Here is a 16,083-nt window from a genome sequence, read left to right as displayed (position 1 = left end):
TTCATGCGTTTTTCTCTCGAAGTTATTCCGTCACCTGACTGCTGTTATTGTGAAATGAAACCTATTTAAACATTTTCATGTAAATGTTCAGCCATTCGAAAAATCTAATCTTTTAAAAAGAATTAATACCGTTTTTTTAAATAGAAATCCATGTTCGACTCCGTGACATAAATAGGAAAGTGGAAATAAAGAAATGGCTCTCAAATGTAAAGCTGGTAGGCTTGTGCAAGACAAGTTCCTACAAAAGCTCGCAGGGCGTTCATAAGTGTCTCCAGTCGATCAGTTGAAGCAAGTTTCGATCGCAATCTGCTGTCAAGTTATTACTATCAATAGTACATTATTATTATTATTATTCTTTTACCACTTGAACAATATTGGCGCTGACCGGCCCTTAGGACAATACAAGATGGCCAATAGACATAGTGTATACGCACTACTACTGCATTGAGACTAGTTTATTCTTCAAGCAATTTAGGTGTGATTTTTTCGGGAAATAAACAAGGGTGGCCGTCAGTCACACACATGTCTTGCAGCGTTTACCGGCAGCTAAGCAGATCTAACGTCCACTGTAGCACTGAGCTAATTTTTTTTATCATCGTCTTTATTAGTGTGAGCTAGGAGTTTCTGTAGTGATGAGTGGTGGTTCAATGTAAAGCCATTTCCGCCAGCGATCGGAACAAATTTTTTGGCATTAGTCTGTGACCAAGTGAAAGCGGTTTACTTACACAGGAAGCCAGCTACTCCCTTAAACCTACTGTTTCTGTTGCTTACAGCATTTACCCTACCTAATCGATCTGTTGAGAGTTTATTTGTTTAGACTATTTACCATATTTGTTGACATATGTGGTTTGTTAAATTTCTTCACAACTAAGCGACTTCTCACTCACGCAGTACGCTAAGGTAGCCATGATTTTAATAATAAATAACTACGTGCTTCTTGAAACTTGTAAATAACTCAGTGGATGAATGAATTTATTGAACATCATGTTTGTATTGTGAATACTTTAAATAAAGAGATTCTAGTCATCGAACACGCTGCAATATCCTGTTTGTCTTAAACGTCATTTTATTCTACTATACAGACGACTGACTAGATCTAGTTTAGAGAATTTTCAGGAACTTCAGTAACAGTCCATTTCGACAAGTTCAACGAGGTGGACTACACTAGGATTTCCCCTTGCTGGACATTGATACAATCTGGCTAAAGCGTTCTTCAGTGACGTTTCACTGTATCATATATATCATTAATTAAGAAAACACTTAAACAATACGTGCTTTTATCGCTTATTATTAGTGTTTAGATATCACTGGGTTTCATTTTATCTTCCAAACAGTAAGTAGGACTTCTGTTCGTTAATAACAACGATATATCAGCCTTGTAAAATTAAATTAGTGATCGAGAATGCGAAGGTTTCCGGACATTATTTTGTTTTCTAGGATTGCCCCAGGTGGAATATCGATCCGATCTCCATGGTTGGCAATTACGATAACGGTGCCTCGAAGAACAACGCCTTTTCCAAAGGTCACGTCGCCTGATACAGTTAAATGGTCAAGCTCGAGAATGTCTGGAATTGATGCAAATCGCTTAAGGAAATCACGAACTTTGCTGAAGTGCGCATCACCAAGCTTAATTAGAGGCACAGTGGGAAAGGCGCGCAAAGGACTCATCTGTAATGACCCGTTTTTCAGCCCGTAAAGGTTGCTCATGGCAAGCATGAGGTCGGATGTTTTTTTCACTGGCAAAAACCGGGATCGAGGCACGTTAATGCCAATTGACTGATTAAAGTCTTTGATCGCAGATCCTGCTGCGGTCTCAAGCTGGATTATATTTATACCACTGTCAAGGTGCTTATGGTTAACGATGATCTCCATTGATAGCGTCTTTTCTTCCACCACCTCCTTAATCTTACTCAGTTTTATCCAAAGATTGTTTGTGTTGAATATCTTGAACTTTTTCACGGACTTGAACTCGTCCACGTGATCTGGCGGCACTTGAGCAATTTCAAGTAGGCGAAGGCGGTCCTCGTATCCGATTAATGTACCACCCTTTACGTCAGCACGGGTTTTTTCTGTTACCTCCATAACGAATTCGGGCTTCGATCCCTGAGCCGGATTTAAGAGGCAGTTCAGAATATTAAGGTCAACTGTAGCGCCCAAGTTATCAATGTTCGAGATAAACACATATTCCCGACCGTCATGCAAGAAGTAATCTGCCAATGCCGACTGAATAAATGATTCGTAGAAGTCACCATGACCGGGAGGATAGAAGTTCTCAATATTGGCCTTATTCAGAGTCGATACAATTGGCATCATTGACTCCTTGTTGATTCGAGGATAACGAGATTGAAGGAAGGGATAGATCTGAAGGTTGAAGCCCTTGTACTTGCGGAGGATCTTTCCCGTGTCCTCTTCCGTGTTGAAAGAGTTCATAAGAACCAGCGGTACTTTGCAATCGTATCTTTTGTTCAGATATTCAATCTGCTGTACCGTAAGATCGAGGAAGGTAAGATCATTGCGGACAGGGATAGCACTTTTGGGCCCTTGACAACCCATTGAGGTACCGAGACCACCATTAAGCTTGACAACGACAAGTTTGGAGAGCATATCTTTAATATGCTCGTCAGCTGGAGCTGGTAATGAGCTGTAATCCTTTATAGCACCAGGGGGCAGTGGTTCGATTTTTTCCCATTCGATTGTTGAGGCAGAGTCGCTCATAAAACGCTCAAACAAACGCTGAAAACCTTGAAAATCCTTTTCCGTGGCCTCCTTTTCATTAGGTGGTGCAGTTTGTAACAGCTTCTCGAGCTCGGTTGCCATTGCAGAGCATGCATCAACCTTGGTGAGTGCTTTGAACTCGGAACTATCCGAGATCTTGCGGTGGTGGCCGAAGGTTAACTTCTTCTCCAAGTGACCTTTTCCATCCCCAGTTTCAGCCATCTGAAATTGGGACAGGCGTTTGAAAGTTTGAGTAGATTGTCTGCTTTATTGTCTGTTGAGCTAGAGTAAACGGTTAGTTTACCCACGCAAGTAAGCTCAATTTCCACCGTTTACTAGCGTATTAAATCTACTAGTGTGCAACAGTTCTACAGACGTTCTAGATAAATTAATCCATCGAAAGCATCTTGTCGAGCTGTCGAGCTTACGCTTCTTAATATGTAATATCGAAAAATAGACAAACCCTGGTCCGAAAATTGAACCGAGGACCTTTTTTCTATTGTAAAGACAAATAGACTAAGACGTCCCACATGATAATATTTACACTACCCACCATGTTTCGATCGATTCGAACACGATTCACTTAATATTTAGCTTAAAATGGCAAGACTTGCCATAAGCTAATCCATAGGTGATGTCTAGTAGCTTTAAACACGTCTGGTTTCTATTGGCAATATCGCCCAGCCAATCGCACAGTCAGGCAAACTGCCAGTGTATCTCATCGACGACGACAATTTAAGACCAGCTCTTTCGTCTTTTAGTCTTATGTTCGATGAATCTTTAAATTACAGTTTGGATCTGCTTCCAAGAACTAGCACAAAGAAAGGTTTTATTTGCATGTCTGACGATTCGAGTATGTTCCTGTTCAAATAGCGTGCATCTATGTAAAAGAACACCCGAATAATATCAGCTATTTCCCTAGCATCCTGTCGGTAACAGTGATTAGATCATAAATGCCTCCAAGTAATCTTATTAATATTACTTAGATCGTCGGCCCATAGATAACCTTTTACATATACGTACAGTGGTATATGCTGGTTGGAGTCTACACCCTCGTCTATACACCGTACATCAAAACAAATAAATGTATGCAGCCGCGATGGAACTTCTTACACATAGCTCGACATGTCCATGCGACAGCTCAGTGTGTAGCGTATTTGCTGCCTCTAACAGAAGCACATGGTAGTCCAGGTTAGAATCCGGGCATCGACACTTGATGTCTAAAGGCGGTACAGGAAATAATACTAAAAATAGTTCAACCAATCAATGCTGCTCTGCATACGGCATGCAGCGTCTGCCAAGACTTTCTGATATCAGCTGACAAAATAATAGGTATGCATATCGAGCAGCTAATTCTGAGGAGGAAATACACCAACAACAACGAAAACAATCAGTCTGAAACAAACACTGATAGCTATCATTCACATGACTGGAGATTAAATAGCGTCCTGACAATTATTCCGGCCTTCAGTCTGAGCAGCGGCAGCGGTCCGGAACAGCAGGAATCCTCAGTACTCCTAATGTGTCTACTAATGAAAACGTTAACTCAGCAAACCGATATTCTGATCAGATTGAAGCTATATGAACATAGTAGGTACAATACACTCGCCGGATGACATGCATAATTTCGCTAAATGAAATCGTCTAATACCTTGATAAACAGGTTTCTGTAGAGGCACAGAGAAATTGGCGATCACGCATAAATGAAACGGAATAGAAATGTACATAGTGTTAACACTTTTATTTACTTACTAGAAATCTATTTACTAGGTGGTGATGTTTGATCTTCAGAATGCTAATCAGATAAAGATGGCAAATAGGTACAAGGTCAGTTTTGCCTATCTAAACTGACCTTGTACCTGTTTGCCGAGTGTCCTCTAAGTAGTTCAGAAGCACAAGGTCAAATAAAACGTAGTAATAACATATCCGAAACTTATCGCAACTCGCATCGCTATTAGCTCCAGCACTAACCTATCTAAACATGCTCTCACACACTAATTACAAGCAAATCGATAAGTAAAAAATCAACTTACTTTCGTATGGACTAGCAAACGTCACACTCTAGCTCACGACGAGAGACTCTAGCCAGCTCCAATAAGTCTTGTCTTCACTTGTCCAAATGGCCCTTATAGATTTTACTTCGAAAATTTTGTACGCTAAGAATATTTGACATATTTCCTGTAAATATTTCTCTAGTTTTTGCTCGTTACGTTCCGTTATTTCTTAGATAAATACTTCTAGAAGAAACTTAGTGTAAAGAAAGATCGTTAGAAATGCACGTTAGGGCGCCTAAGGATTTCGAAGAACCGCCGTATCCATTGTTTATTTTGAATAAGGCCTTCAGCTGACTGTGACGTTTGTACGATTACCAGAGCGGTAATAGTAAATGCATGTGTGAAGGAATAGTGCAGAGAGGGAATGTCACCGGATTAATTTGCACGGAAACAGGAACTTGAAATGGTGCGTCGCTCTCGAAGTTTAAACTCTAGGGAGTGACTGCGAAAGGAATCAGCCTAACCGCAAGCAAATCGGATCAACGGAAGTCGGCTTTTATTCTGGTAGGTTAGTAAGGCTAGATCCACCCTGAGACATGTTGAATAATGACGTAGGCAATTCAGGGAACGAATTGATATAATGTACTAAAGTCTAACTCATATATGCAGCTGCAATTGCGGGATCTAGCATTATTATCGCACATTATGTTCGCACAAAACGCCCATGCATCGCCCACGTAGTGCTTTAGTTCATAATAGATCATTCTGGAAACTGTTCAATATACGATCATATATGACGAATATAGACAAGTGGACATATAGTACTACCTTTATGGATTGGGTCATGTCATATAAAATTCCAGGTTGACTTAAATGACGACGTATGATTGTTGTATTTGAAAATTGTTATGCTTGACTGCGAAGTGTTTCGGACAAAACAGTAAGATCTAACGTCTGGGTTGGGGCATGAATTGAACAGTTGCTCTTCATGCGCGAAAGCCTGACGTTCTGTCGTGGCCAAGGTTGCACAGACCGACGGCAATTGGCATTCCTATAAAAACTGATGTTATTTCGTTGCATAGGTTAAGGAGCACTTTTGAGTGCGACTATTTGAAGTAGCTAGATGTTGTCTAATAAGGAAAAAGAGGTATGCCAGACTACTGTCACAGATGTTCGCTTAGTTTTATTTTAACTTAATAATAATTAATTAATGTAAGGTGACATGTGCTACACCCCCGGTCTATCGCTTCGACAAAGGCCGATTGAGCAAACGAGCTTGAATTGAGAAGTTTCTCTTATAAGCGAAACTTGAGGGCGCTAATTTATGTATTGTCTTAAATTTGTTTTTTAACAAGCTATTATACACAAATACCTAAATATAAGGCGCTTTTGTAACTAGCTTGCTTACAAGGAATCGCTGACTTCTAAGTGTGTCTTGCATAATATATGTATAAATAACTACAATCTGAGCTTATTTTGCAAAATGCGGCATGTCCGAAAATTTAACGCTGCTTTAACTGCGCAATGGGTATCAAATGATAGATGCAAAAGAAGCCCAGTTGTGGTTTATTATTTTTTAATAGCATTTAATTGGCCTTTGACTTCCGTCTCCTTGAATTGTGGTATCTATGGTACATTTACGATAGTTTATATATATATATATATATATATAATAACTAATTATACAAGCACAAGCAGAATCGATATGAAGATTGAGTCATGTTTAAACCTTATCAGCGAATAGGCAAATAAGAAAGCTGTCTACAATAAAAGTTAAGCTCAAAGCTCAAAATACAGTAAAACAAGAAGCTATAGGTTCGTTGAGGGTCTGTTATTTGTATAGGAGGTTTCATTGCTTCCGTAGTTTTGTAATTTTCTTTTGCACAGCGCTGAAACCTTTTCCACGTCGGTTGATTTATATTACAGGGTTACTGTATCCTAACTTTACCGTTTTGTGCAGTGAACTTCGTTTTCTTCTACCTTGGAGGAAGTCAGACGACGTTATCGTTTTAAAGGAAAACAGTCGACAGTAAAGAGCTACGTTGAAAATGTCCAGTTGGTTCGACACGAAATCGTTTGCCTCGCTCGCTAAATCGGCGCTTTCACAAGCCCAAAAACAGATCGACAAAGCTTTAGAGGCTGTTGCCGATGAGGAGAGCGACTCTGATGACTCTGAAGGTTTGTCATCATTTATGAACCAAATTCGCGTAAATAAAATAAGTAAAAATAAGACTTGCTTGATTAAACCTTTCTTCGCATTTAGTGTTTTTGATTATTACTTGACAGTAATATTTTATTGGTATTATTGGGGATGTGGAATCATTCTAAGCTAACTGTATTCACATAGTATCTGGATTAGATCCTTTTGGATCCGGCTGGGCTATCCGCAAGCCAAAAATGAAAAAAGAGGCTCAGAAAGGAAATGCGACTGTGCTCAACTCGGTCATGGCCAAAGCAGGCGAGGGACATTTGAAACAAGGTGATTCTTCAAGTGGACTTTTAACAGAAGACAAGGTAAACAACAGTGGCCTTAACAGTGACGAGATCGTTGTTACGAATCAAATCAGACAGGAACCTAACAAACCTGTTGTTGAGGTATGTACGACAAATGTAGTCAAAGTTTAATGCTAACTTGATAATCCGAATCGTGATTTTATTATTTCTAAGAGTATAGCAGGAGGAAAGTAGAAAGCGCACCGGGCCACCTATGCATAGCAAGTCGGTGCAGTAATGTTAATTTCGATAATTTACACTCTAGGTTGTTTTAGCCATTTTAATGGGTGAAAACAATACAGCTTTAGATCGTGTTTCGCACTCGTGAAATATCTGACATTTTACGAAAGCAAATATCTAAATTTCTCTAACCATTGAATTGTACACTTATTCCTACGGCTGAACTTCTAGTCTACAATACTCTATACTCCCATGTATGAAAAATGTGTCAGTTGTTAAATAAAATTCACACTCTTTACATTTCAGGCAAATCCCGTCACTTCCCAGATAAAAGCAACCCCTGATTCTGTTATTGGTCCTGTAATCGTCCAGGTAAAACGATTGTGTTGTACCATTGGTGAAACTGTGTTCATCTCGTTTATTCCGGGTCGTTGTGTTTACGTGCAACCGTTAATTGCGTCCTTTGAATACATTTCCACTCTTTTAGGTGCGATCACAGAAGGCGACGGACAATACCGATAGACTGAGCGAATCTTCGGCGCTTTTGGGAGAAACATCATCTAAGGGCGAAGATTGTCAAACAGGAGAAGAAGATGCCTCTCCTACCGCTATCGCAGCTTCAGCTACTATGGGTACAAGTAGCGAGTCAGTAGAAACGACTGTCCAACAAGGCTCGGATCTTGACTTCAGCATGCTTGAAGAGGCCAAAGATGAAACATGTTCGTGTTCAATTATTCTTCATAATTCACAATGTGAAAACATGTAATATTTTTTACGATGATATCGTTGAATACTATTATTGATATTACTTGAAAAAAACCCTAAATTTCGATTACATATCGCTTGATAGCCCTGGTGTATGACGATGTCATTCCGGAAATGAAGTGACATGTTCTGGTACTTTTATTTTATAATAAAATAGTGAAAATGTTTGTGTGATGTATAACGACGTAATTCCGGAAATGAAATAACACGTTTTTATACTTTTATTTTACAATATCGTAGTAGAAATTATTATGTAGGGCATAGATTTGTGTGGTAAGAATAGTGTACTTTTTTCCCAGTAGTTTGAGTCTTTGAACTATTCAAAGGGTCGACAACAACGTGTAGAACTAACAATACGTAGTTTTTTTGGCTTCGCTAATCTATCTCTATTTAATGACTGCCTATTAATAACTCTAGTCGTCGGCGTTGTTGCTCCAACGAGTCCGAAGTCAGCATCGCCAGTGTGCCCTTCCGATTCTTCAGGTGGATCCGGGGGAAATTCGGGTGACGGGGAGACCGCCGCATCTTCGGACATAGAAATTATCTCCGCAATCAATTCGACGCCAAGTGAAGCATTGCATCATGATCAGAGCGCACTGTGGGATGATGCACTAACAGATGCCCTTCGAGAGCTGTCAGGCGAAATAGGGGTCGGGGCCGCTGCAAATGCAACTGCTGCATTGGAGACGCTATTGCACGCACGGGAGCAAAAGGTATGTATACCCTATATGGGTCTAATCGCCCCTGAAATATTGCCTCTTTTACCTATACAAGTCTTATACGTATATTTGTGTAAAGCACAAGATGCTTTTTCAAAAGTTTACATGTCCTTGAGCGGTCTGTAGGCACCACGGATCGCTCCAAAAAGTTATATTGAATATTCACGGAGCTCTGTTAAACTCTAAAATGATGATAGATTTCCGGTTTTGTTTGTCAAAGGGCACTGCATTGATAGTTGTTTGGCGCGCTTAATCATATGCCGTAATTAGTTAATGTAACTTTGTAGGTATATAGTATGCGATATCTAGCTCATACAGGAAGAACTCTCGCCTTAGGTGATGGCTCTATCTGGTGACAATGCTCGCTTAACAGAGGACAACGAAAAACTACGTGAGCGTGTGGCCCAACTAGAAGCTCGCAATCTTGAGGCTTGTCGTAATTCATCCGAACAAGTACAGCAATTATTGGCCGAGGGCGACAAATTAGCCCGTGAGGTTCTTGAAAAGGCCAATTCACTCAAGAGATTAAGAGCAAAGGAAAGGGAACAAGACGAGTTGGTAAGGAAACACACGAAAAACATTGACGAACTTAACGTCCAGTTGGAGCGTTTACGTCGATCACTGTCTCAAAAGGATGTCCAAGAGAAACTACACATCGAACAAATTCGGGAACTTAAGGCAGCCAAAATTACTGCGGCAGATCTGAAGATGCAATTGGACGTGGCGAAATCAAGATGTCGAGAGCTGGAAGAGCGAAATGCTAAAGTCCTCATGGAGTCTAAAGTGATGACAGCATCTGTGGAGATGTCTGCACAGGATCAGTTGCGTTCAGGTATGGCGGAATTGAAGGCTCGCCACAGTGAAGAAATAGACAGTTTACGACAGAAAGTTGCCCAGCTCGAACTACAGTTAAAGAAAGCCGAAGTAACGATAAGTCAAAATGAGCAGCACGGTCGTGGACTAAGACAAGAAGTTCTCGCTCTACAAGAGAGAAACCAGGAACTAACGGAGAGTTTGGCTCTTGCAACTGCTCCATATGTACGAGAGCTAGACAAAATGAAAACTGTATGCGATAACGAAAGGCAAGTCCGCGTTTCTATAAAACGTACACATTCATAGCTTGAAGAAATTTTTGTAATGTTATGTATCGCAGTTGTACACGTATTATTATTATTATTGAATGTGTGCTTGAACAACTACCTTGACCACATTATGGTTTCACAGGAAAAGCTTTGAAAATGAAATCGTCAACCTGCAGCGAGTCGTTGAAACTCTGCGACAAAAAACATCGGACCTCGAGGACAGACTTAAAGTAATGACCAAAGATAAACGTAAGTTTCTTTATAGTTATTAGATTTATTATTTATTTATTATTATCCTGTTTAGGTTCTTAATGAGTGTTACTTAGGTTTTACGTAACTTGGCTTAATGTTCGAAACATGAAGTTTAAACAGTTAGCAGAGAGCGAAACTAAATTTCAGGTAGCCAAAAAGTAATAGCAAGTTAATTACTATAAATAACCACATTTTCATATACTACTGGTTATAATTTAAGCGTCTTTGTTATTCGCTAACATGGCTATCTGAAAAGCATGTGGTTTGTATAAACTTATTGTATAAAAACTAATCTTGAGCTCTCTAATTTCTTTTTGGTTTATAGAGGTAGCAGAATTTGAATGTCACGTGTTGTCTGAGCGTATGGCTGAGCTGGAGAAGAATCTTCAGGAAGCTAAGGGTGCCCAGTTATCTGTCAAAACTGTGGACACTGCTACACTGGAATACATTGAGGTAAACAATGATACATTTGCAGATTCAAAAAGCTAACAGTTGTACTTAGGATATCTATAATTACGTGCAACAACTACGGCTTAACAGGTCTCACAGGAGAATGCATTTTGTTTCCGATGACTATTACAGGTGCTTAAAGGCCAACTGGTGGAACGTGAAGATGCGATCACGAAAATGAATCAGTCCATTGAGTTGCTGAGATCAAGGTAAGTTAGACAATCGGGATTACAGCTGGTCAGTGACAATGCTTGTGCCTACTCGTTGCTTTATGCGTATAGAAAAAAGCGTCGACCGATTCATAGTAATCGACTATAAAGCATAAATGGTTACAGCACACTGAACTATGACATGGCGGTTTACTCTATTAAATTTCTAGCTAGAATCATCTGTTATTTCACCGCTTCAAAAAAGAAGACGAACTCAATTTGTGTGCTTCTCTTCTCATATTTATGCAGGAACTGCTTCTATACCGCTATTTTTAGTCAATGAAACTTATTTTGCAGGTTCGTTAGGAAGAGCTTGCATAGTTTGTGGCAACTGGTAAACTGAGTTCGTATCTATATACTGGTTAAGAAGGAGCTTACGTAACGCGGGATTAACGCGATCAAACCGTAGAAGTTGATTTGTTGTAAAATTAGCAAATGGGCAATGCTGCCGGACCATCTTGAAAGCAAAAAAAGCTAGTGTAATTGTTAGTCAGAGCTTAAATGCTTTGTCAATGATTATGGCTACTAGTAGTGTATTTGTCGTCGTTGCCTTGCTGAAGATATTTTCGTCGACCGACATGCTGATTGAGGGTCGGGTCCTCGAGGGATTGAGGCGCGAATGAAAACGTACCATATTGTTGTATCCTTCTTCTATCAAATCGCAAAATATCCGGTGTTGCAAATCGACTACAATATTAGAATTATATAGTGTTCGCTTTTCCAACGTCTATACTGTCTCGAGTTCTATACGCTTCATATAGGAGCAAAAAGTAATCATGGGTTGCTCAAGCTGAGAGCCAGTGTTGTTAAACATTACAAAGTCACGCTCATAAAGGAGAACGCACTTGAGTATACCGGTTCTTGATGCCATTCATCAAGTAGTACATCAGCGACTAAGGCTGTCTCCAGAGCTATCCCAGAGGTTTGATTAAAAAGAGCTCAGGTTGCGTGCTACTATCCTCCAGAAACCGGTTGTCGTGACGTTTACCCATTAGCATTATAGGAAACCAGAATACTCACCGGACTGACTTTAAAGAAGATCTCAGCCTTTGGTGCTGTGTCAAATGCGACTCCAAAATCCATAAACATGGTGTACAAGGATTTCTCCTCTGAGCCTAGACTAGATCGTACATCCTTCAGGAGTATAGAGCAAGTGGAAGGCTTTGAGCAATGGGCGTGGAAACATTAGGAACTCATAGCGTTGCATATAGAAGCGCAGACAACAGATTGATGTGAAACAGAGTTGGTTTTCGCTAACATAATGCAGAAGCACTAGATGAGAGGGGAACAATATAAGGAATAAATACCTGTGGGAGTCGACCGTAGCCATTTATGTGGTCTCCGCTATAAGACGCCTTGGTTAGGTTTTCGTGTATTCATTATGTAATTTTGGATCGCAAGTATGCATTGAATTAAGTGCCGGAAACCAACGCTCTTGAGGTCAGATACTCTTGTTCCACCGATTTACAGTTATCTGTAAACAACCAGGTTTAAGTTGTGATAAAACAGCCGAGCTTGTCAGAGCAATGCTGCTCCTTGATGTTGGCTTCCAGTGGATTCGGAAAGATATCGAGATGAGAATTCCATTAGAAAAACACTGCCGATATCCCTTGAAATCAAGCATCTACGGTTTTAAGTAAGTTAAATGTTTGTACAAGAAGCTTCACAATTACGGGCAGATGGCATTTGGATCCACCGTGCTCTCTGAGAGTACTATCAGGTTGAGGACATTCAGTTTGTATAGACGATTATCGGGCACGGATGTTGATCATAGATTCGCGGAAATTATTTTCGAATATTTTATTACAAAACATGCATTAGTAAGTTCATTGACCAGATAGCGTAAAAGAAAACAACAGCTGTTAGCACACTACGCCATGCTGCAGAACGTGTATGCACGTGATTCATACATACGCATACCCACAAAATATGGCCTTATATAGTTGAAGCTAATAAAACGCTTTCGCGAATACCAGTGCTGGTAAATCGACTGCACTTCGGTCCATCCTACTCAAATGCGGGAAATCAAGGAAAATGTCCATTGAAGTAGCCGGCACACACCGAGGTTCACGCCGGAAAAAAATAGATTCTGCTAGCATAGTACAAGGAAATCTTACAAATATGTACTAGTAGTTGCTATGAGTATAGGTATTAGTTAATCTGTGGTAAATGAAGTGCTATTCAGTACTTTTCCAACAACAGTTCTGTCACGGTTGCACAAAGGAATATCTCTTTTGTATGTCCTCATACTTCGGTAATTTGTGAGTGTGAGACCTGCGCTATAATACTGTTTTTCTTCTACTTATTTACAACAATCCAGTGTACAGGATTAACAATGTTATCGTTTGTCCATCCCAATAAAATGTGTAATGATATCTTTCCTTCGTTGGTGCATTTCAGAGAAACATCATTACAGCAAAAGATCCTCACATTGGAGCGAAGTGTTGAATTTGAGCGACAAAAAAGCCGTTTAGAAGGACATGAACCACGGCCTGTCTCACCGACTGCATCAAATAGGTTTGTATGACCTGCTCGTCTGGTCGGTATGATGTTACGATTTTGTCCTCTTCCAGAAACTATTGGATTTCCTTAGGTTAATGCTTATTAACCTAAGTGCATGAACCCAGTGCTTCTGAGCAATTTCTTTACCTCTTCACGGTACGAGACACGTTTGAAATCAAATCTGACACCTTTCAGCGTGTTTTAGTACGTCAGCCAAGCTTTAAATTACGCTGTTGAACAAAATATATTGAGCCGATGCTAACCACTATAACTAAATATATGGGGTTCACTTCGTTCAATTCAAAACGTTGAAAACTAACCTGGGTTTGCAGGGTATTTTGAGCGCATCATCCTTATCTGAGCCCGATTGCCAATTCACGTTACTGCGTTTTTCTTTCTAGTGCTTTATATCGTCTGCGCGTCTCGATTTACTGTACTGCTATTTTTACTTGAACAGGTCATCATTGGCGTCGTCTGTTGAATTTGAGAAAAATGACAATTATGCCACGTTTACTGCCAATTTGAACTCCCCAAGTGTAATTGACAACATGTCTTCCCAGCTTAAACTTAAAGACGGACAGGTATGTTTTGCAACTACACAGCTATACAACAATTCTGTTTTTGATTTACTTTTGTGCTTATTTTATCTAAGTAAGTGCCCTTGAACTTTGCTAACAAACCAATACATAAATGTTTTATCACTTATTCTTATATTTCCCATCGATCTGCGAGTGCTAAAATCTTCTAAACGAATTGGTTAGGAACTAGGCACAGTATAATATCTGTACTTAATAGCTACTCCCGTTCCGAATGCGTTATTATTATTGCATTTACCATGTGTGACATCACTGCTAAACCGTCCCACCGATTCATTCCAGATGCAGCAACTCCGTGTAGAGGTTAACCAGTTAAAACGGTCACGAGATACCCTCTCCAATCAAATGACCGAAATGACTATGGAGCTGGAGAAGTACAAACAAGCCGAGGGTCAGTATAATCAATGTCAAAAACACAAGCTTCTTTTTTTTTAAATAAATATAAGATGTTTGAATGTACCGTAGCACTTTCTCCCTTTTATTGATAGACCAGATGGCAAACCACAAGCTTTGCTTTTCGGGCTACTCCGTTAGTGTAGTAACAAGGTGAAGACAAAAATGCTTATCATTAAAACAATATTCTAGCCCATAAAATAAGATTTAGACGGCCTTCTCACTTAAGCACTTTAAAGTAACCAACGGAAAAGGAAGCAATGGACAGACAAAAACCACTTTTTTTGACCCGCCAGCAGAGACATCGGCTAACATCAAAACTCCTTTGTAACGCCGCTGTTATTTATAGTTGAGTTGGCCGACCTACCCGAGAAGTACGAGGCGCTACTGCAGATGTACGGCGAACTAGTTGAAAAGAATGACGAACTTCGACTGGATCTCGAAGAGGCAAGGACCGCTTATCGAGCCCAACTACAGGAACTAACAGCGCGCCTTAAACGAAATAATGTATAGCCGCGTTTCCTCTGTTTGGATGACGCACAAAAATATCAGTAAAAGTTAATCCGTTGTTCTGAAATAGCTATCTAGTTGTGTCTGTTCCTCCAGACCCTGAAACTACCGAAAATTGACCATCGCTAACGCGAATTTGCCTAATCGTGTGAATATTTTAATTCAGTCTATTGATACATTAATTTATCGCGGTTGCAACGTAGGGAGTCAGTACCTACTTGTCATTTTACTAAAATTGATTTTGTTCAAGTTGACTGCGCGTATCTGAAACTTGTAATTCTATCGCTGCAATCAGGATATCGTTCTGCAATGAACTAGCATGTGAAGCAAAATTATAAAGCAGGATTTTGCGCTAGGCCTCGTGAAAGATGGCGTGTACAACAGCGGACACGAAAATGCGGTACATTAGAAGTATGAAAACTCAGGCATCAGCCTCATGGGACGTAAATAACTCACCTTCTTTTTCTCGCACACAACCCAGTTCGAACTGAAATAATGAGTTGTAAGACCTGTTTTATCAAGTACAAATATGACTTTAATTCTTCCTGCACTAGTTATTTTATCGATGATTCGGGTTCACTGTCATTGAAAGTCACATTGTAAATGTGAAAATTATAATGTTTTCAACTTCTATATCAAGGCGTACTCAAAGATATTATTCTTGACATCGATCTGTTTGAGGTCGTAGTCAATTTCTGAGAAATTAAGTCAATCAATTTCGGTTTAAAGGTATTAATATGTTGGTTTCAGTTGTTATCGTCAATTACTTATCTTAATAATATTTTTCGGATACTTCTGTGAAAGTTTGATTTCTGTGAATGTTTGATTGTATGATAGCCTGTACATACCTAGAGTGAATGGACCTAATATAAATATAATAGGTGTAGCGCGCAACGACGTTTTATTGTGAATAAATTATGTTCTTACTCTGAACGAGAATCGAAGGAGTGCTATTTTTTTGCCGTCAAACCATTACCATATTATTAGCCCGCCAAGATCAAAGCTCTTAGCTTTAGAACACTAATATATATATATATATATATATGCACATCGTATATTCATACGATGTGTATTTTCTTGTCACCGACGGAATCATAAATATCGATATTATTGTTTCCTTGTCATTTCTTATCAACTGAATGCTGGTCCAAACAAGGGCTTTAGACATAACCAGCAAATAGGTTTTCTTGGAAAGAAACAAAAGCTTCCAGTTTCATTCTCTA

At 39.6% G+C, this 16,083-nt stretch overlaps 2 protein-coding genes across 6 annotated transcripts; one reads left to right on the top strand and one right to left on the bottom strand.

Moving 5' to 3' along the window:
* Positions 1–1,043: 1,043 nt before the first annotated feature.
* On the bottom strand, positions 1,044–4,966 carry UGP (UDP-glucose pyrophosphorylase). The gene is made up of 2 exons (XM_022837576.2): positions 4,749–4,966; positions 1,044–2,937 (listed from the first exon to the last, which is right to left on the bottom strand). The coding sequence occupies exon 2, from the start codon at positions 2,935–2,937 to the stop codon at positions 1,390–1,392; it is 1,548 nt and encodes a 515-aa protein (XP_022693311.1). The 5' UTR covers positions 4,749–4,966; the 3' UTR covers positions 1,044–1,389.
* A 107-nt stretch (positions 4,967–5,073) lies between these two features.
* LOC111262936 (uncharacterized) lies at positions 5,074–15,799 on the top strand. Of its 5 annotated transcripts, none has more exons than XM_022837569.2 (14): positions 5,074–5,273; positions 6,670–6,887; positions 7,057–7,304; positions 7,689–7,754; positions 7,870–8,101; positions 8,565–8,860; positions 9,203–9,948; positions 10,091–10,197; positions 10,526–10,653; positions 10,783–10,859; positions 13,260–13,376; positions 13,819–13,942; positions 14,240–14,348; positions 14,700–15,799. In XM_022837569.2, exons 2-14 carry the CDS (start codon positions 6,758–6,760, stop codon positions 14,861–14,863), a joined length of 2,544 nt encoding a protein of 847 aa, XP_022693304.1. In that variant the 5' UTR covers positions 5,074–5,273; positions 6,670–6,757; the 3' UTR covers positions 14,864–15,799. The 5 variants fall into 5 exon arrangements, with proteins under 5 accessions (XP_022693304.1, XP_022693305.1, XP_022693302.1 ...); XM_022837570.2 differs by having other exon boundaries at positions 6,636–6,887; positions 8,631–8,860; XM_022837567.2 differs by having other exon boundaries at positions 6,636–6,887.
* The last annotated feature ends 284 nt before the right edge of the window (positions 15,800–16,083 follow it).

Source organism: Varroa jacobsoni, unplaced genomic scaffold (genome assembly GCF_002532875.2).
Source record: "Varroa jacobsoni isolate VJ856 unplaced genomic scaffold, vjacob_1.0 scaffold_715, whole genome shotgun sequence".
Lineage (NCBI taxonomy): Eukaryota > Metazoa > Arthropoda > Arachnida > Mesostigmata > Varroidae > Varroa > Varroa jacobsoni.
The sequence above is the reverse complement of the archived record's forward strand: the minus strand, read 5'-3'. Positions and strand labels throughout refer to the sequence as shown.